This window comes from Takifugu flavidus, chromosome 12 (assembly GCF_003711565.1).
Source record: "Takifugu flavidus isolate HTHZ2018 chromosome 12, ASM371156v2, whole genome shotgun sequence".
NCBI classification, from domain to species: domain Eukaryota; kingdom Metazoa; phylum Chordata; class Actinopteri; order Tetraodontiformes; family Tetraodontidae; genus Takifugu; species Takifugu flavidus.
In genome coordinates this window covers 8,288,357-8,310,082 of record NC_079531.1, presented here as the reverse complement: position 1 = coordinate 8,310,082, position 21,726 = coordinate 8,288,357, and the positions used below count along the sequence as shown (strand labels likewise).

General features: G+C 43.7%; 1 protein-coding gene across 8 annotated transcripts in view; it reads right to left on the bottom strand.

The window, feature by feature from the left end:
* The window catches only part of grik4 (glutamate receptor, ionotropic, kainate 4), a 170,317-nt gene that overhangs the window by 45,926 nt on the left and 102,665 nt on the right, over nt 1–21,726 (bottom strand). For all 8 annotated transcript variants that reach the window (XR_008953001.1, XM_057049638.1, XM_057049637.1 and 5 more), the window contains 3 exons: nt 12,428–12,593; nt 9,324–9,502; nt 6,351–6,404 (listed from right to left, as the gene is read on the bottom strand). Coding sequence is in view for 7 of the 8 variants with exons in the window: in XM_057049638.1 (XP_056905618.1) it covers nt 6,351–6,404; nt 9,324–9,502; nt 12,428–12,593 (399 nt within the window). In the remaining variant the exon portion in view is untranslated. The remainder of the gene's footprint in view (nt 1–6,350; nt 6,405–9,323; nt 9,503–12,427; nt 12,594–21,726) is intronic.

The window sequence follows — 21,726 nt, the reverse complement described above, 5'->3', positions numbered from 1 at the left end:
AAGTGGGCAGATCAGCAGGGCAGTGAATAAGTGAAAAATGCAGACTGTCACTCTAAGAGAAAATGTAGAAAAAGAAGAGTGCTTGAGAGAAGAACTCTGACTGAGAGCAATCAAGACGGCAGCAGCTCAACTGTAGATGAGGACTTCAGACAAGTTAATGAAGCAGCAGACTGACGGGCATGCAGGTAAGAGCTTAGTGAAACAGAGCCCCACTCAAAAGGAGGCAGCAAGAGGGAAAAGAAGTGTTCTTTAGGAACTGCACGGTGTGAGAGTGTGGATGGTGTGTTACGCCGGTGACTTGCCCTAGGAGCATTAGTGCCCCACGCCCAGAGCCTGCTGAGATGCCTCCAGCAGCCCATACAGCTCTAATGAAGAATAAATGGCAACTGAAGGAAAAGGGAGGGATGGATGGACAGAGGAGAAATGGATTGATGCAGTCTCAAGAAGTGGAGCAGTACTTTAACAGAGAGTGAAAGAATGGAGCATTTTTGGTGATTGTTAACTCAGCCACTCTGAGCTACTCCCACCGACTGCTGCCGTTGCTGTTCAGTTTTATTATTGGATTTAGCAGCGTAAAAAGTCTGTAAAACCTAGGATGGGGGATGTTCTATAGGGTGAGGGGGTGACATTTGTAATGTAAAGTGCTGTGAGTGAGTAGAATAGAGCCCATTGCATTCTCTTTGCATTGCATTTTCTTAAGCGAGCGTTAATGAATCTTCATGAACTAGTGAAGACATGAACATCCATTTACTGTACACGTCAGAATACACAAGTGCATCATTAAGCAATTATGAGTTATTATGATATCTTTGTGATATCACCACAGCCATAAAGCATTTGTCTAGGGCTGAGTTCACAGCAAGAAAAAAGTATTATCATGTAGTTTGAAGTAAAATAAGTTGTTATAAAATGCCCATTATTTAGTAAAACACACTTGACATGACGGCGGCGTTTATATGCAGTTGTAACCATCCACACAGCCTATTACCTTTTCTATTACTCAGCTGATTGATTCTCAAAAGTCTGTTTCCAAACAAGCAAATATGAACTTTGAATAATCTGTGTAGGGAATTAATTAAATCCCAATCATTTTCACAGTCACAGTGGCTGCCCTCTAAAGCAGTTTGACTGACAAGACTTTGGTTTAATTTATAACTCCTCTGCACCGCACTTGTGCAAGATGGAGGCTAAAGCTGATGTCTCTTCCTCGCTCTCATTCTCTCTCTTTCAGTATATTCCCTTCCTTCATTCATTCGCTCACATTCAAGCCTGAACAATAAACTTATGAAATTGAGTTCACTATCATTCAGACAATATTGATATCAATGCCAGACACACCTACAGATAAACAGAGAGTGGAGAGATGGAATGATGCAGGTGTTGTAATAAACAGAACAGAAGTACCAATAAAAGTAGTGAAATGAGAAGGGCGTATAAGGGCAGGTGACTATTATCCAGCAACTTTTATCTAGTCTTGACCAGGAAGCCTGATTTTGCCTCCGGAAAATAAATACATTTTTAAAAAAAAGAGTATGTTTGTGCAGGTCAGTGAGGCAAGAATACATTTCATCTGTTCTTCTGAGGCACATTAATTATAAAGCATTTTATCGTTTGACGGTGCTGGGAGGGATAATTAGAAGCACGGAGCATGTCGAGTCCAGAACCCCAGCAGGCCGTGAACAAATGGCAGAGCCCAGCGGTGTTTGCAAAAGAATAGGGATTAACGGTCCAATATCGGCTTCTGCTGCGCTGCAGAGGTAAAAGCTGCCCCCCCACCCATCACTCACACAGACCTGCTCATCAGCTCTTACTTATAAACACAGAAGAGCAAATATGGGATTCAATCAATGTGTGAGGGAGGTCAAAATGAGAACCTACAAAAAAATCCCTGCATTTCCAGAGAACGAACAGACAGACAGACAGACCGACCGACCGACTGACCGACCGACAGACAGACAGACAGAAATGACAGACAGACAGACAGACAGACAGACAGACAGACAGACAGACAGACAGACAGACAGACAGAAAAGGCCTGGGTGTTAAGGGCGGGATGGAGAAATGGTCTGTTGCATGAGTCCAGATGTACACCGGTGTGTTTATCTGAGCTTTGTTGTTCAGGTGTGACGTTTTGGGGAGTGCTGGCGGATCTTTTGGGGCGAACATCCGCAACAGTAGATCACAGGGGAGGGCGGAGGGAAGAGGGAAGATAAACAGGCGCAAGGGCTTCCGTGGATGGGAGGTGGGAAGCAGGGGACCCGAACCAATGGCTCCGGCTCGCCGGAGATGGGAAAATATGTCAGCTGCGCATGTCGTGTCACAGAGCGTTTCCGTTTCGTGCGCATGCAAACATGCACGGAAGCGAGCGAGGCGCCCGTCTAGACTCGGAACGACATCGCGGAGCGAGGCTCTGCTGGGCCCGATCTCATGGTCGCGTAACCTTCAAACGACATTAGGCACACTGTCAACACATGATGAGTCACTGCCAGCTTGATGTGATTTATTCAGTCCCGCTGAGCAGCTTGGATACAAATAACTCAGATAGGATCTGCCGAGCAGCAGTGTCACGTGCTCCAGCGGTTCTTATAGCGGCTCTACGTTAGTCTGGACATGCGAGCAATCCACTGCTGCACATGTACATTGGAGACGCTCCCTCTCATTCATCGAACATAACTGTTCAAATACCTCTCTGTGCTGACCCAAGAGAACAGATTGCCAGAGATCTCACAATTAAAGGCCAGAATATTACCCTCCAGCATTAAGAGGGCTTCATGGTAGGAGAGAAGAAAACAGCTCACAGGGCTGTATTGTATTTTCTCTGCAGAGGCCCTGTAATAAATGGACTGCTTCCCTAGATAGGAACGAACACATACGTAAACAAACACACACAATTAGGAAGAGCGCATTAGAGAAGACGATCAGAGACATACTTGGTGAATATCAGACCCACTGGAACACATAAGCGCAGTATGATGAGTTATCATGGCAGCCAGCTGAATATCCATCTCTCACGTCAGATGAATCACGTCCACGCAGTACTGGGTATGACAAACAAACCGAACCCTAATGAAGCCCAAAAGCAGTCGAATCCACGAGCAAGCGTGATTAAAACCCAGAACCGACAGACGGACAGCTGAGTGCGGGCGCTGACGGGCGTCTCGAGATGATTCGGGGCGGAAAAAGATTAGTCAGAGGAGCATTGTGGCAGGTCATTAGTCAGGAGCGTCAGGAGGGGAGATAAATGAAGTGTCAGCACAGGCCGCAGACAAATGCAGTGGGAAACGGGAGGGAGAGGTGGCGTGTGTGTTGAAGATAATTATGCAAGATGCTTCCAAATAAATTCAACAAATGGCCCAGAAATGCAATTATGCATTACAGCAGCAGCAGTTGTGGTGCATTCATTCCTTTTTTTTAAGCTTGTATCGTATAGATGTTTTATTATGAATCCTTCATCTTACAATAAGCACATGAAGGTATGGGGCTGATTTAGAAATAACAGCAAAAATAAAAATGCAATTGAGGTAATCACGTATTTTGACTACATTAAGCACATATCTACTGTGTTTTCTGTACTCTTCCCCATATAATGAGGGAAAAATGTTCCTGTAAATTATTAATGAGTCCTCATTATTATTCAGAATTCAACTCCAACTCAAAGAAGAAGTGAAACCCAGATCAGCTCCTACTGCAGCAATGAAATTTCTCTACATTAATCTAAATAACTCCACTTCTCCCATCATGTAATTATCACCATCTCAAAGCTGAGACCTCAAGACAGCTATTCAGATGGATTAGCTGCTCTTTTGATCAACCTCAACAGGAATCTCAATTTTAAGTCTGGAGCCGGTGACGCTATCAGAAACTCAAAATTTACCTGAACTAAGCGAAATTCTTCTCCGTGGAACTCTATGATATATGTAGCTGTGTTTCTATGGCAGCTAGTCAACAAACATTATCTGAGAAATGAATTTAGCATCTGCAGGCAGCCAAAAGAGGTTTTAGTTAATAAACAAACTCACTTTTCTTGAACTTCAAGCGATACTTCAATTCTCTGATGACCTCACTTTTATCATTCATTCACTTAGGATGTAGTAAATGTACCAGTCAGAGGCCAAATTATGGAAAACCTTTTGCTAAAGGGCACAGGGTGAAGCATTAAGGTGATAAGTGTAGGCTTTGACTACGCTCAGAAAGGTTATTGTCCTCACAAAGATAAAGGAAATATCTTGACTGGAAAATCCACAACCATTAAAGAGCAAGAGCACGGAAGCCTGCGCTCAACACGACCGAGACGGAAGATGTTAATTTTGCTTGATTTCTGCTGTTTTCTTAACATCTGATTTATATGTTGTTGCCTCAAATAAGTAGAGTTACATGTTGCTTCATCTGTGTGTTATCAGGGCTGTGAAACGCCTTAACGAGGAAGACGCCTTATTCTTACTAAAGCAGTAATCTCCCAAACAAAATTAGTAGCTGATGAGAGTCTTGAGGAAGACAACTACAACAACAACAATCTGCTGGTGAACTTGATGGTTTCTGGTACAAGAAAAATAAAGATGAAGAAAAAATGTTTTTATAGAAAGATGTGAATCAGTTTTTCATTTCTGTGGAGGAAAAGCTTGAAAACCCATCTCTACATTTTAATGATCTTAGACTAAAGTCAAATCAAATAGAAGTTTGACATCAAATTGTCATTGTTTAATACTAAATGACACAAGTATGTTTTTGCTTCCCCCCCACGTGGGAAACGCATTATGTCCAAGGCTTGCGGCGGCATGCTGGCCGGCCATTTTAGCGATGTTAGCTCTTTGACTAATGACAAAGCAATCACTGGGACAAAGGCCGTCTTTAAAGAAATGGTGTGGAGTGATTCAATGGAGGGGAGAAAACCATGGTGGAGGGGCACCACAGTGGCCCCGCCGCTCTCATAAAACAGCTTGATATGAATCATCCCTGCAGGGCTATTACAGGCCATTGTTTTGAACCTCATTTATTTCAATTACGAGAGAACTTACAGATACAAAGTGCTATCTTTATGATAATGTCATCAGTTTCTGCAGTGTTCCAGCTAAAAATGATTAACGGCGGGGCTGGGGTCAGTCCCACTACTGAGGTCTGCGGCGCTGCAGCTCATCTCATTTACTGTGTGTTACTAAATAACCTGAATGAAGCTTTGAGTGACAATATTCTATTAAAGGTGCTGTAGATTTTGTGTTTTTGGTGATTTCCTCTCCAGTCACCTTTTGCAGTGATCTACTTTAGGCAGATATGCGTCCTACCGCAGTGATTTATCGTGGCTCTCTCGACCCTTTGAATCATTAGAGTAATTAGAGAAATATCAGAGATGGTGATGTATTTCCTGCGTTTAGGATTTTCAGCTCACAGCTATTTCCAAATGAGCTGCATCTCCGCCAATTTAATAGGAAAAACAGTTATAAATGAGTGTATATTCATGTCACTTAATACAGATTTAGGGACATCAAGCTAAAAAGGGATTTGTCTATGATGAGAATAAGAAAACATTTATTAAACTTTACTAAGCACGATTTACTAAATACGAGGGAAGAACACATAGTGGGTGAATTGCATAGTAATAATAACTTCAAAAACACAAATAAATACGTAATTTTTAAGAAGCTGGAATGCATTTCTTATTATGTGTATTTCTCCATCCTTCCCTTCTCACACTCTTGTGAAGCATCATCAACTGTGGTCCAGGTACGGTTCCCACTCCAAGTTCTCAACCTGTCAAGTACCTTCCCAACCTTCCCGGATGTGTACTTGTGTTTCTCATTCCACAAAGTACTCACCAGTCGGGGCCAGTCTGGACTTGGAGTAACTAGGTGTCCCACAATGCATTTCATTTTAGCCAATGGTGAAAAGTGTGTACTCCAAAGTAAAAATGTCCAAGTAGGTAGTCCAGCACCTCACAAGACCTAATATGTAGCTTAGCTCCTGCTATTATTCACTTAATAAAATCAGCTAAATTGGTACAGATGAAAATAATGGTCACGATTTATTTATGCTACAGACTTGCAGCCAGAGTAGGCAACTGAACAGTGACCGAAGCCACTAAAACCTCAGCAGCACCAGTCTAGTCTCCAGTCACATGCAGTGAGGGAGAAAATGGACTTCACAGCCATGAAATTCTGCCATAAATCTTCTCTGTTTTATCACCAGTCTGCTCGACACTATCCATCCAATCATTCAAATCATTCATTCAAGTGCCGGCCACTAATTAAGTGCACTGTTTTATTACACGACAAGAGCAGCACATTAGAGCACTGATGCGCTCGCGTAGGTGTGAAATCTATATTACCTCTAAAGGGGCACAGCGTCTGCTTGCTTACCAGAGAGGTGAAGATGTATGTGTAGTAGACTGACAGCATTCCCAGTTCTGAGGCCTGTGGAGCAGAAAACATGAGTTCAGGGAGAGGAGGCATAAAAGAAATAGGCGGTAAGTACAGTACAAAAGGGATAGAAAGACAGATGTCAAAGAAACAGGCCTGGAGGGGGAGGGGGATCAGATGGCATAGAGACATGAGGGAAGAAAAGTGGTGAAGGCAGTATGCAGCTCTCTTAAACAGTCAGGTCCAATTCACATCCAGGTAAAAGGAGTCGGTCGTCCTCTGCCGACAACTCTGGTGCAGCCAATAATATCTGGGCTGAATTAGTATGCTGCACAGCACCCCCTCCTAATTTGATTAAATCAAAGTCACAGTGAGAAGCAGTCATGAAGGACGACCTGAACTTTTTCATAGTTTTCATTTCATCAGTGTTATTAGTTAAAATTAAAACCAGCAGGACAGTGGTTTCCATATCTGCAGTGCACGTTATGATAAACAACAGAAAATGTAGATTTTATATTTAAAGTCTCTCCCCACTGATTTACTGTTTCATTTAAAAACATTACTTTTGCGCTATGGTCCAAGCAAAGATCCATTTATGTGTTTTAAATTCAACTTTTATGATTCTGCACTTTTTTAAAGAGGCTTTTTGGTAAATATATAGTTTGATCCATAAAACATCTTCAACAGGTCCTGTATTTCACACACTGAGTAATATTCTAGAACAGTTATGGCTAAAAGTGCCGTCAGTTGTTGGTCAGTTAGCCTGTTTACAAGACCATGAAGGAATTTTTATCACTTTTGTGTTCTGTTTTGTTTTTTTATGTGCAAAGGTTAAAAAAAGACATTAATCATCTTAATGGGTATACATGCATCAGGGTATTAGTGAGAGATCTAGGGCTCCTAATCTGATTTCTTATAATCAGATAACTACCATTGTCTGATAAAGAAAAAACATTATGCTGTTTACAGGATCACTTGAATCATCTGATAATCAGATAATGATCAGATTTTCATAGCCAGTAAAATAAGTAGCTGAAGAAAACCGTCCCCAGGGGCTCCACTTTAACTCAAAGCCTGATAGCTTTTTGATCCTGTCATTGTTGTGCTCAGTGTGTGCACGGCTGGTGGACATGGGCTCACTGTCCCATTCAGTTGCAACAGCAGCAAAGGCCTGAATGAACCAGATTACATTCAGAGCACTAACACTGCTGACCAACACCCTTTTAAAACATAAAGCCTCAGAGAATGAGACCTTTGTCTGAAGGGGTGGTTGATGTGAGATGTAAACAGGCATGGGTGTGTGTGTTTGTGTGGTTTGGGGGGGTGATTTTGCATGATGAAAGAATTCTGTCCCTTCAGACTGGCCGTTCATGATTATCATAATCAGAGAATGTCAAGTATGCCGGCAGGCAGCTTTGATATGTTTGGCAACTCCAGATTAGTCAACGGACAGCCGACTTCCACCACTCCGCTGCAAGAGTGTCTCCTGACAGACAGGCGGACATGTAAAAGAGACAAAAGTTTGAGGCAGACGTTGATGAAGGTGTGAGAAATCCAATGTGAAAACCACTCCTCAGCATCTCACACGACAGGGAAAAGAGCAGCTGAAGGGACAGAAAGGGGATGGCAAAAGAGGAAAAAGCAAGAAGTCCCACTGTGGACTGCCACTCTGTTGCCGAGTGCTGCCAGGGTTGTCATGGTGACTGAACACTTGATTGAAGTCAGAGATTGGGAGTATATTGAGACTATAAGAGAGAGGGGGAGAAAGAGAGCGAGAAAAGGGACGATGCTTCTCTTTCTGTCCATCTCCTCCCCTCATTCACTTCACTAAAGTCTCTCCCTCTCTCTCTTTCTCTCCTTCTTTCTCCAATTATTGTCAGAATGTGTCTAGTGGGCCATCCATCCTGATCTAGAAATAATGAGCTGTGTATTAATAAATAAGGGACCATATGCTGCAGCCAAACATTGCTGCCTCCACGGCTACTGATGTTATTGATACCTTAAAGGCTCTTCATAAACACGAGCAGATACTTATATGTCCTGATTGAGTTTGAGTCCAAGAATTCAGGTGTTTTATGCTCCCAATCAACTCCGGAGATACGCGTCCTGCCTTCAGCCCAAACCTGCTGAAGCTTTTGACCACAAAGTTGGCATTTGGCTACTTTTATGAGACAGAAAATCAACACATATGAGAGCCGACCACCTGACTGGGGACTGCAGGCTCAGATGAAAACGTGCTCCTGAGTTAATGAAGTGACTTGTGGACATCAGATAGGTGCATCCCACTGAGCGCCGGGCGAATTTGGAAATCTTTAAATCTGAAATAAACCTCTGGGCCTCACATTTTTAGCTGGCGATACGGATAAGCACAGGAAACGGAAGCACAGGCTGCATTCATAGTTGCATTTTGCTGCGTGTTGATGTGAAAGACCAAGAGATATAATGAATTAAAATTGAAGGATCGTTCCACTTCATTAGCTTGGAACGCAAACATTAGAACACACTCCAGTCACTTGTAATTTCAATAAATGTGACTGCTTTCCAAATTAATTAAAGACTTTGTATACAGACTTTGACTTCATGCATATAATTGTTGCAAAATGTTTGATAAATATAATTAACTGAATTATCCTTTAATTTTACATGTCTGTTTCTTTGTGTCCACCGTAAAATTGACACTGAATATTCCTTTGGTGTGCGAAAACAGGGAAAAAAGCCAATGTGTTGTGGCTGTTTTGCAGCCTCCACATCAGGGGAAATATGCCGCCTCTCTCCTGTGGTTAAAATCTGACCAACCAGCTTCTCCGCAGACGCGTACAATTAATTTCAACGCTGAACAGTTTAGCCTCTGGCGGTTTCAGATACGTCTCACTTGAAATGTATGAGCGTCATGAAAATGTTAATTTTTCGGCACATAAACATAAAAAGTTGTCAGAGCATAAATGACGCAGCTGCTATAAGAAGCACACTGACCCGCTCCAGAATAATATGTGACATGGTGGTGTTGGCGTCTACTACGATGGTGGCCGTCTTGTCGTCTCGTATCTCCTTCAGCACAGGGGTGGGGTCCTGGCTGTCATCGAGCATGCGCACCGACAGCGTCTCCTTTGAGATGAGGAACCGCCGGAGGAGCTGCTCCAGGTTCAGAAGGCCTGTTGGTGCATTAAATATTAAAAAGCAAAGAAATATGACTTTAGAATGAAGGACTGTTGAAAACAGGTGGATCGTCACAGAAACAGAGCAACACGTGAAGTCAAAGCTGATGACCAATGAGCTGTTACAGAGAACAATCAGCAGATTTGCACACACACAAAGCCCAGAATCAGAGGAACCCTGTCATCGACTTTCAAGGCCAACTTCCATCCAAATTTTAAGAAGACAGACAGGAAGTCCTAAAATGAGCTGCAATTTATTTAATTAAATCTGCACTTACTTATTATCCTGACAAAACATTATTGAAGCAGGAGACGTGAGGAGGGTCCAGCATCAACTGATAGAGCCAGTAGTGGAAGTGCTGGTTTTCTGTCTAACTATTATAGAGCGCTCACTGCGGGGAGCTCAAATGGAATAACATGCTATCAAACTGTGCCTTTTAAAATGGAAAAAAAAGTAATTTGTGTCTTGCTGTTTCAGCGGTTTTACCTGTACTGTAGCGCCAGTTACATTTCACAGCTTGTCGCTGTTCTCGCTTGCTGGCAGCTGCACCGATCACCTGCACTAATCTCACATCCAGAGAGCAACTGAGCTGTGTGTACGGGGTCGTCTGTGGTTTGCACAGTGTGGTTTGTAGGAAAAATGTATTAATTGAGTTTATCTTTAAATGCGCAGGTGAGGATCATGTGAAACCAGAAAGTCCAGCGCAGAGACAGGACAGGCCAAGTGCTCCAGCACAGAGCCATCAATATTAAAGGTTAGCTAGATTAATGCCTGTGGCTGCGTGCATGGTGCTTTTGGGCACAGCCACACCGCTCTCCCTGCCTCACCCTCAAAATATTCATGAATTGGCTACGCTCTATTAGTCTGTCACTGCTGCGGGTGATTTATGATACCAGCACAAGTGGACGAGCGACGGACACCAGGCTGCCAACGGCACACTGAACATGCGTGCCGCTGAGGATCCGGTGGGGGGGGGGCTGAAATCTGGACAGGCTGGAGCCAGAGTCAGATGGGCTTTCGCTGAAACCATTGTGGTGACCACACTAACACAGGCACGATGCCATGTGCTGCATTTCCTGTTGAATAAATGGAGGCTGGGAGAGCTCAAATCAATAAGGTCACATCATTTCCTGGACCGGCTGCCTCTTGTAGCCAATGTTTATGCATATTTTTAGTGTGGTTACCTCTTCCATTAGCCCCACCGACACTGCTCACCTCTCCCACATATGCCCAAAAAGGCCCGGCTGTGTTTCATCTCCCCACCACCCTCATTTCATTACTCTTCTTTCCATTTCATTTCCTGTCCAGTTGCTTCTTATCCCGCTGACACAAAGTAAGAACCTCTTGACTGACCCACACAGCCAGAAGGGGACTTTTATCGGAAGTCTTATCCTTTAAAGCCACTGGGAGAGGAAAGGATAAAGTCTTTTGGTGAATTTTTACAGAACAAAAAGGAGACATAGCAGAAACTGGAGGGAGGATGTTACACAACTCATGTTAAAATACAGCTACAACATTGTGGGTCATTTGTGATTGCTACACAGTTGTGTCTTTACTGCATTTATGAAGATTTTATTACATAACCATTTGTACTTTATGAAAGGTCTCCACACACTTAACCTTTAGTGACAGTCACATCTCTTAGATCACACTAGGAGCCACGGACCTGACTGCACACATGTCTGCTCAGTGACAATACTGTTATCGTTCTGATACTCTCTTTACCTCATTGGCTGTGCAGCTATTTTAATAGCAGCAGGATGCTATCTTTCAAGACACGCTTGCTCTAGCCTGATATTTATATTCTACACTGTTCTCTGAAGAGCTGCCGTGGTGAAAAACAGGATTCTGATGGGCACGCCCAGTCTGTTTAGACCTTTTCTCCGTAACCTTTGCAGGCACCATATGTCACATGGTGGCATGTTGGTGCGATGCTGCTTTTAGACAGTTTTGCTGATAACTCTCTTAGTTTGCTATCTTACTCACAGCCCTTACAGACTCTTTAACCACTCCTGTAGAGGCAGGGGACTGTGTAGGCCTCCCATCACTGATGCAAGAGCTACTGATGAGCACCATCCTGTTTGACTCCAGCAGAAGCCTCCCTCTGTGATTAAGAGATACACATGTACATGCTGACATCTCTCTTTAACATATAAATGTGGCGTTTTAAAGAACAAGCCTCTCCCTGAAGTCATGCAGGAATCAAACTGGGCTCTGAAAGCAGGTCTGAGATACAGCTACAGAAAGATAAAAGACTGGAACTGAGAATTAAGACAGACGGGATGGTCCACACTATCTCAGTGTGACCTCAGAGCTGCTAACGATTCAAGCCTTTATTTCACAGCCTCGTGCTGATCAGGAGAAGGGCTAGCAGAGGTCAGTCAAGGTCGCAACCCTTTGTCTTGGGATTTGTAATTACGGCTTGTTAGACCGCAAGAGGGTGGGAACAGGCTGTGATTTGATCTCAGTTCCTATTTACAAACCACCCTCCTTCAAAGAGATTTGCGAGTTTCTTTTCAGGTCACTTAATTGAGCAGTGTTTTTTGAATTTGTTGAGCACCTTTTAATAAGAAGTTGACGGAAATAGTTGCCATCTCATTTACACAGGCTCATTCTGACCTTAGGCAGTGGTTTAACAGTATGACTGTCTGCAAAGTAGAGAACGGCCAGCATTAATTGCCAACATGCTACAGCTTTATTATGTGGAAGAGGATAAAGTATGATGTGTAATTTATTCAGGGCTGAAATTCTCAGGGGTGCTACGACAGCCCGAGTTCTCTACGGAAATGTGTCACAACACACCGATAAGCCCTGCACCTGTTTGCAGCATGTGCAAACATTTCACATATGTTTAATGTCTTTACTCTGTTGACATGCAAGCTTTCTCTCCAGCTGTAACGACGCGTTTATGCTGTACTTACAGTCGGCCTGTGCGCAGATGAGGCAGGTGGTGGTGCTGTTGAAGAAGGTGAGGAGGCCGGCCACGGCCAGGCTGATGTCTGTGTTGGTCGGTCGCAGGTCCAGAGTGGTGAAGCGGGGATAGTGAACCTTGAGGATGTCCTCTGGAGCCACCTTAACATAGGGCACCTGCACGGAGACACTGAGGTCAGCCTGTGTGGCTGCTTTTAATCGTTCTTTAAGACACTTTATCCCAGAGCAAGAACAGTTGTGCCTGTTTGGTTGACAGAGTGGTGATTTGAGAAAATTCTTTTTTTGGGTAAAATGAAACAGCTCTAATATAACAGCGCTTAGTCACAATAAGTATTATTCATCTTTACCTACACTGCTATAATTTCTCCATTTGGATTGTTAGTTCGGTGCCCCTTCATCAAAATCCAGGTCCTCACAGTCTCGAGTTTTGTAGATAATAATCCAGCTAATGTTTTGATTGGCCCTGCCTTTGAAACAGTTTCCAGGAAATCGATAACTATGCAGGTTTTCCCGTTTGTCTTTGGATAAATTACTGTTATATTGTCTCAGGGTCGATTTGCTGGAACATTACAAATATCTGTCCTTGAAATAAGTTCTTTGGCCACCCTCTCGTTGTGCCGAGAGTTCTAACACGGACTCATCTGCAGGCAAAGAGGAAAAACGGCAGCAACAATTGCCCCCTTTAGCTCTCCCCAAGTGTGACAACAATTCCAGACTGCAGCGAATTTGCTGAAAATCGTAAATTACGCTCAACCTCAATTCAAATGCCTCCTCCATTCATTTCTCTCCAAAGAAATCCACCTCTGCTTCAGTTCATCAGATGATGCGAGCCGATACGATCCTCCAAGGGCTCGCGGTGGCGAGAGCCACGGTGCGAAGGAGCGTGGCAGCTGTCGGGTCAGGCTGCTGGTCCGGCTTTGCAGTGGTGTGCAGCGGGGCTTGAAGGGGATGTGGGAGGACATGCTGGGTCCGCGAGGAGGGAAAATAAGGGGGCCCTCTTCATCATGGAAGATTGCCTGTCTTTGCGCTTTCCACCGTCCATACATTCCTTCAGCCCTCATTCCCATACACCCTTGATTGCTTTTTCATCTCTGTCCATCAGGGTGTAATGGAGTCCCTGGGTGTTTGGATTGATGGAGGTCTGGGTGTTGCTGACAGCTCCTGTTGCACCAACACTCTTTCTTCCAAGAGTCCTAAAACCTGTGTAATCCCTTTACACCCTGCTGGTGAACTGAGCCCAACATTGTGTCCAATCTCTTAATTTTTCTGACACTGTCCTGATTTTCCTTAACACATTCTTAAAGTTCTCTTTGCATATCTACAGGGCAACATCTCTTTTTTGGGAGGGAAGGGGGGGGAGTTGTACACATTAAACAGCAATAACTGTGACCCCAGGTCATTTATGTGTAGCCGTATCTCAGACTGCCAATTGATGAATCCGAAAAATAGGTCTGAACAACAATGCAACAATCTCAGTCTAACTTTGTGTGGGTTTGTGCTATTATCATCTGATGCCAAGTCTCTGACACCCCCCAATTAGCAAGAGGTGAGGCTTGAAGTACCATCTTGGTTGGATTGGACCAAGAAGAACGTAGAAAGTCAGAATCAGCATCTCAACATCTCAGCTTCAAGTTGATTCACCAAGCTGGAGTAAATTACATATTTCTATTTAAAACATTTTCAGTGTCTCCAGAGACAAAACAACTTCTCCTCATCATCCTGGCATCAATAAAAACAGAAGAAGCAGGTGAGATTAAAGTGAAGGATGTTTTTCTTTTTTGAACAACCTGTAGATGCAATTGACAGGATAGAATTAGATGTAAATGTCTTTTAAAATCAGCTGCTTGTGGCAGCGGTGCCGCCAGCGGTGTGGGAGTTAAGATAATTGAATCCCAAAATTGCAAAGGATGACAATCTCAGGTAAATATGCAGAACTAAATACCGTTGCTATGGAGAGGCACAGAGGAATGACAAGTATAGAGAGGGAGCGAACGCAAGACATGGAGGATAGAGCGCTGAGAGCAGTCTCACTGGGCTGAACGACAGAGGCAAACAGGAAAACATAAACGGGAGAGGAATGGAGATGGGGCAGGGATCCGAACTCATTAAATGGACTCATTCAATTTAGCAGTGCTAAATTAGATTTTGCTGTCAAAGGCAATGCGGCTCATGTTTCCCCCTTTATAACACACAGACCATTACAGAGCATTTAGCTTGGCTCTGCTCTCTGAGGGCCACTAACACATTTCAAGTGTCCACCATGGCTCCCATGTATTATTTTTAAATTAAAACATTTATTTGTCATTAGAACCGCAAGTCAAGGTGGTTAAAGCAGCAGTCATTATTTGATGATTAGGGACCGAATCCAAATGCATTTTGGGTGAGAACTCAAATAACTACTTTGTATTAATTAGAATTGCAACACACACACACACACATATATATGAATATATGAATATGAACGGTTCTGTATGCAAAGCGGTCGCATTTATTCATATTTATTTAGGGTCTTAGAGCTTGCAAACATCCAACTGGCCTTAATCTAAATGCAATGAAAGCTCTACATGGAACCTATGCAAACAGCCGCTGTGGCAGCAACACTTGAAGAGAGACAGCATAACGGGTGCTGTGCTTCCCTTCCACTGTCTTTGTAGAATGTTCCTCTTTTCTGGCAGAATAAAATGCTTTTGATCATCATCTGCCGCCTCAAAGTATTCCTATTCAAAGCCAATGATATATCGGGTAGTTTTTTACATTTATGCTAGAAAGAAATACAACTGTTGCTCTAATTATAGCATTTAACTCTCACAGAACAAATTATGAACAGAGGTACAAAAACACTTTTACACACTTTTTCAACTTAGTTACAGGCCTAGCAATACCACCCTTGTCTAGATATTCCAGGTTGTGTCGTTTCCAAGCCCGGCCATTACTGAGGAGATCGTTAATTTGAGACACAGTGAACGTTAAAGCCCATTTCACTTGCGACCGGTAAAACAAGCATCGCGTTGCCACGGTGGCTGAGCTGACAAGTACCTGAGTTATTTTGCTACCTGTCTGCTCAGAACATAATGGGAGCCTGTTGGGAGGGGGCCGGAGCTGGAGAGCCTAACAGGAGGTGGAGGTGCGGCAGTGCCATATGGAGTGCAGAGATATAATGAGCGTCTACATCTGTTGGCTTGGACTCCAAAGGACAGCAGAACAAAACTCTATGCTAGTAAATCGCTGATGCATTTTTATGGGTTCTGGAACGTGTCAGGGATGGCTGCTGCACTTAGAGTGAAATGTTTCTTTACAGCAGTTTGACCTGGCTATCAATTAGCGTCCATCACAAGCTTGTCATGGAAAAAAACATGGCGTTGTCCCTGAAAACCAGTCAACGCCACAGCCAAGTGGAGATCTGCCATCGAGCCTCGGATCTGAACGCAAGGTCAGCTGAGGCCAGAGCAGTTTGTTTAACGTTGTATCCGCCGATACGCCTGGCAGATCCGAGTGTGGAGCTTTACACCAACTCCTGCAGGCCAGAGAGCTCTGCTGCCACTGCGTGTTTGAGAACAGATGCTGCTGGAGACAATGTCCATCAGTCAACAATGTGATGCCAAGGCTGGAATACTGAGCTGGCAGAGCTTATGTTGCGAGGTGGCCAACGATGGAGAAGGGCAGGTGGAAGGCCATTATTTCTACCTGATCTCCCGTTGAACCAAATGCTTCATGGGAGCTTTTAGGAGGCCAGCTGCTGGCATTAAACAGAGGCAGAAAGATGTGTGCTGGGAGAGAAAGACAAGAGATAAGACACCGGTGATAGGAGTGTGTCAAATTCAGCCAGCCAACCATTTTCCAACCCCGGCTCTTTCAGCCAGATCTCTATTTGCGCTCGTAATGATCCCGCAGGTCCCCACAGTCAGAGCAGAAGCGCACCGCTGATAAAGATGAAGTGGGCAGCAGATCCCATGATGCCTTTTAGGCGAGTGGAACATTGACTGCGAGATCTCTATCTCATTGATCAGCAGGTTCAAAATAGGAAAAAAAAAAAAGTACCTTTCCTCTGGAGAGGTTTTCCTGCCTGCCGCCACGACTCTATTTCAGAGCATATCTTTATTCAAAAGAGAGGGAAAAAATAAGACTGTGTTGTTTAACCACACGAACCAAAGAATTCAAACTAAAATCAAAGGCCTCTGCAGTTTACGTGATGTTTACTAAGGGTAGAAGAAAAATACTGGGCTTTGATTGACTTTACACAGTGCAATTCTGGGAAAACAGCCAAATGTTTGACTTACACCACCCAAACAGCTCAATTCTGCTCATGGATCCTGACAAACAGTTGGCCAGCAAACATGAGGCGTTTGATGGAGACACAAAAGACCAAACTGTTGGTGATTAGCTTCAGATGAGGCAGCGAAAACAGGAGAGCAGTAGATGGGTGAGCAGCTGGGGGAGAGATGAGGAATAAGTAAGTTCTACTCTGCGCGGCTGAATATAATACAACGGGAGCAACACTCGAGCACAGTGCAACGTCCCTCTCTCCATGACAACGAGCAGCTAATTTGAAATCATTTCAGCTTCCTGCTCACATTGGAGTCAATCTGATGTCACCCGTTTCCATCAAGGGGATGAAATTAGGACAGCATCTGGATGATAAGATAGAGGGTTTGGACGTGCACGTGGACATTCCTGACAAGACAGATCAATAGTGCTGTGGGGAAATGGTCGGCGGCCCCCCCAGATGACAGCTGTGCTCCTCTATTTATGACAGGGCACGCTCGGGGGAGAAGCACCTGTAGTTTGCATGTCGGCAAACTCAGCGGAGCAATCAGAGCGACACCTGGTTTAACATCTATTCATTTAATCGAGTGTGCTTACGGATGCGAGCGCTTGTGTCCACAATCGCAGACCTGAGAGAAACTAATTAGCTGCAACAGTTTGAATTAGTCACACATTTTAAGGGCTAAAACCATCCCCACGCAGACTCGAGGGGGGGTGGGGGGGCAAAAATAAATCCTAGCCAAAGGAAACACTGGCCCATTTTTAAAAAGCACCACCAAGAATGTTTAACCTCCGGTTTGAGGTGAACATTGGAATGTATGTGTCTCCATGTGGGAAAGAAAAGGATGATAAATGTGTGAGAGAAGATGCCACTCCGCTCTGAGACTTTCTCGCTTCAGCACCTTCCATTAAACCTATTTTACTTTCTCTCCCAAGCCTCAGATTTAAATTCCTCGGACTTCTAAACACAGAGACAAATACATTAAAAGGAGAGAGCTTGTGGAAAAAAAAAAATAAAAAAACTTTTTACCAACTTCTACAGCTAATAATGGAGGAAAATATCGTTTCTCTGGATAATAACTACTGATGGTAATGAACACTAAGAAATATTAGTGTTTTAATGAGTTTTCATTCAACGGGGGCTAATAGTGCAAAGCTCTGTTGCTCAAAACTGGCTCAACTCCAATGGAGATTTCACATCTTACTGCTGCTCTAATTGAAAACACACTTTTTCCAGTTGTTAACTGTCAGTATTTATTAGCAGCTTTGTGACTCACTGTAATTCCAGTGCATTTGGTGTTTAAAGCGCAATTAGAGTGCTGAGCTGACAAAGAGGTTGACACCCCCCCCCCCCTTCCTCCCAGGTAGAACAAGAAGAAATAAAGGTTTGGTATTTGACTGATGGATGGTGATTTGAAAGTTTTGAATGATACGATTTTGATTCCGATCTTGACCCGATACCCCCCTTGCATCAGTGATCCTGGGAGACGATGGGCAGAACGAAAATGACAGAAACAAAATGGGTGGAGGAAATGAGATGAGGAGGGGAAAAGAAAAAAGGTGAAAATAGGGCCACAAAAGTGATGAGGATGGGGACTTTTGAGAGGGAAGTAATAGCAGACAATAGAGCGGGAACAAAGGTATCGAGAGGAAAGCGGGATGAAACTATGGCGAGGTGAAAGGATCAAAGAGAAAGAAATGAGAAAAAGGTATAGGCAACTGGTGTAAAATAAAGCACAGAGAATGTGTGGCAAGGCTGTCCTGTTATTGCGGCACATAAAATTGTTGGACCAGGAAACAGGCCGCCGATAAAGAGGTTAAAAGCTACACAAAAGGTAATTAGAGCGTTCCGCAATTAACTGGGACGTGCTCTTTCGTCCACATTTCATTTATGAGAATGAACGCACCGACATCCCCCTTGATACGTTGATAAAGGTGGTGATCATAGTCAGTTTCTCATTCAACAACTTAAATTAACATGACTGACACAAATCAGCAGCCATCCAGCCTTGCGTGACGGGCTGATTTATCTCATTTGGATCTTTGTGAGTTAATGTTTAATCTACATTAATATGGCAGTGTTGTTACATGAAAGTCAGAACAAAGCACCATGGAACGGGGGAAATACTTTGCGTGTTGTCATCATTATTACAGTGCACGATGTGTGACTGTAGCTGGGCTCTAATGTTGGCTGGAATGCGTCCTGTGCACGGCAAATACCTGCTCAGCTTTGCTCTGCTATGACAAAACTGCGGTTCAGTGAAGAGCATTTCTGACTCTAGCTGGGGAGGATTTATCTGAGTTGGCCGGCCGTCTTTGTGTGTGCCGAGCTGCCGATCAGCCCGGCCGTTTCTATCGGTCTGGAAAATCAGGAACCTGCAGAGACCTGTGGCAGATGTTCAGTGATTGGGGGTCTTGAATGGTCCTCACAAAAAAAACTGTGCATTGGAGCTGCAAACCGGTGCTCTCTGAGAGGGGGGAGAAAGGCTTTTCAAATTTGTTCAATATGCATTTATGAGCAATCAACTGTGCCTCGGCTTTATCTAATGGTCCTGCTCAGCAATGGCTCCAGTCTTGCCTTGTGGGGAAATCAACAGAGCCCATTTGCCTTCTAACAAAGTCGTTCTGAGAAATATATTTGACTCCAAAGTTTCTTGGAATTAAACCCAGGCAGGCGCGACTGACAGGGAGGCTGAATGCAGCTCCCAGTGCTGCTGAACACTGTATCACAGGAGGCAGAGGAGAAGAGACCCAGGCCGAGAGAGAGATGGGTGGAGACACTATCTTACTTAGGCAGCTGTGCATAAATGTCTGACACTTGAGCCCACACTCCTTCATAAAGTATGTCCCAGGTGATAAGCTTGTAGTTTTTAAGGGCTGCACGACAGCACAAATCTCTCATCATGGTCTGTCTCCAGTGGCGAGCTGCACCACTGACCCTTTCCACCTACATCCCACCTGTTCTCTGTTCACCCTGCAGACATCCGGTTTACCATCTTCAGCTCCCAACCAGAATTCTTTGCTGTAACCCCTTTGTAGTCTGGCAAACAGATGGATTTGCACACCCAGAGCAACCGCTGGACACATTAAAATTCAGAAATGCTGCTCAGATGAAAACATCTAGCAGGTTTTACTTTTATATCGCTGATAAAGGAGTTGAGGATAAGACTAGGGATTAAGAGCATTTGAACTAAATAGACAGCAATGTGGATCAATAACTCAAAATGTAATCCAGATGAAATGTTTGGCATGAAAATGTAATCATGGGCATTAACTGAATTTAATTTGCAAGATTGTTCTGGTTAATTGTGGAAAGACTTCAATCCAAAGCTTTTAAAGATGATAAAGTCTGGGAGTATGCAACAAAACTGGAGAGGAGAAGTCTTGGTTCTGGTCCATTGATATCAAAGCACCAGAATATATACTGTATGTGCTGTTTATGCTCACATACATTAAAGCAAAGTGGACGTGCAGAAATCAGCAGATAATCACCTGTAAAACAGCAGGAGTCACATCTGATGGTGCTCATTACTCAACATTAATTGGCTGCACACACACACACACACACACACACACACACACACACACACACACACACACACACACACACGTGTTTAGTGTGTTATTCATGTGTAACCCGAATGCATTGACAACCAGGGGCTGCTAGATGACATGGTGAACACACTGTGATGTCTGTTGGCTATGTCTGTGATGTTTCGCTTTATTGTATGTTCAAAGGACCTGCAGTGCATCCCGGTGATTTGCAGCAAACGCTGCAACTGAGCCGTGTTTCCGGGGGCTGCTCTCTGCCCTCGCACTCAGCAGCGTCATGTTCTCCACTGAAGGTCTCCACTCACTGTTGACTTACAATATAGTCCCTCCAATAAAAACACTACCTGAATAAATGGACTACCAAAGTGTACTTGTGTTATTTTAGGATGTGATCCCTGTAACACACCTGCATATGTTCTAACTGAGCTCACGATGAGTCACAAATTTATTACCTGATTGTTTGGATAGAAAACCTCCTCACGCTGTCAGTTATTTATCATTTGTATGTTTCATTTATGCTTTAGGACTGTTAACCTTTATGTTTTTTTAAATGGTAATTGTAAGTGGGAAAATCCTTCAGAAACTCGCTTATTTGCATGAAGAATGTGAACTTTGATCTGGTCATCTGGGAAGACAATGGAGAAGAAGGATTGTACCAACATCAAATGGGACCGGAAGAAGAGGACAAGGTCATCCAAGCAGAAGGACTGGATTGGACTGTATGCCCCGGCAATGGACTGGGTTATGAACTGGCCCGGAGGACTGTAATATTTGTATCTTGAATTGGTTCTATTGCTAAATAGATTTTAAAATTGGCATTTTTCTTCTTGAAGTCTTCATTCAAAGAACACGTGGATTAGCAGTGACACACGAGAGGTATTGCGATCCAACAACGGTTAATAGCAGCAATTCATAGCTGAGCCACTGGTCTCACTTAGCTTTACATTTACATTTCATAAACCTCTTCACTTCAGGTCACGCTGTGTAGTTCTCAGTGGAACTACTGTAATAGGCCACTAAGCTCAGAAACATCTGCACCTCAGCAGTGGACCTCAGGCTTTGTACATAGCTATTATTATTTTTGTTTTGTTCACAGTAAAACAAATAAAAAGAAAGCTGTGTGAGGTTTTAACAATGGCTGGTTCAAGTTGTGATGCCAGTCAACACTTCTCAGCTGAGCACCTCTAGAACCCTGAGTTGGTACAAAAAACCTGACCACTAATGGAAACCCTACAACCACTGACAGTTGAGCCCCGTCGAGCCCCAACAGAGCACTGTGATTTGTAAAGGCTTTAATCAGTAAAATCCATTGGCATAGAGCTCAGTGTTAAAAATCTACCCTTTCTTGGTCCTAAAGCAAACTCCCATAGCAAAATGCCTGCCTTTGACCCTGACTGCCTTGAACTTCTCTTCTCTGATGATGCCCTGGTAAACCTGACAACCTCCTGTCCCCATTTAAGAGTTTTTGCCTTGT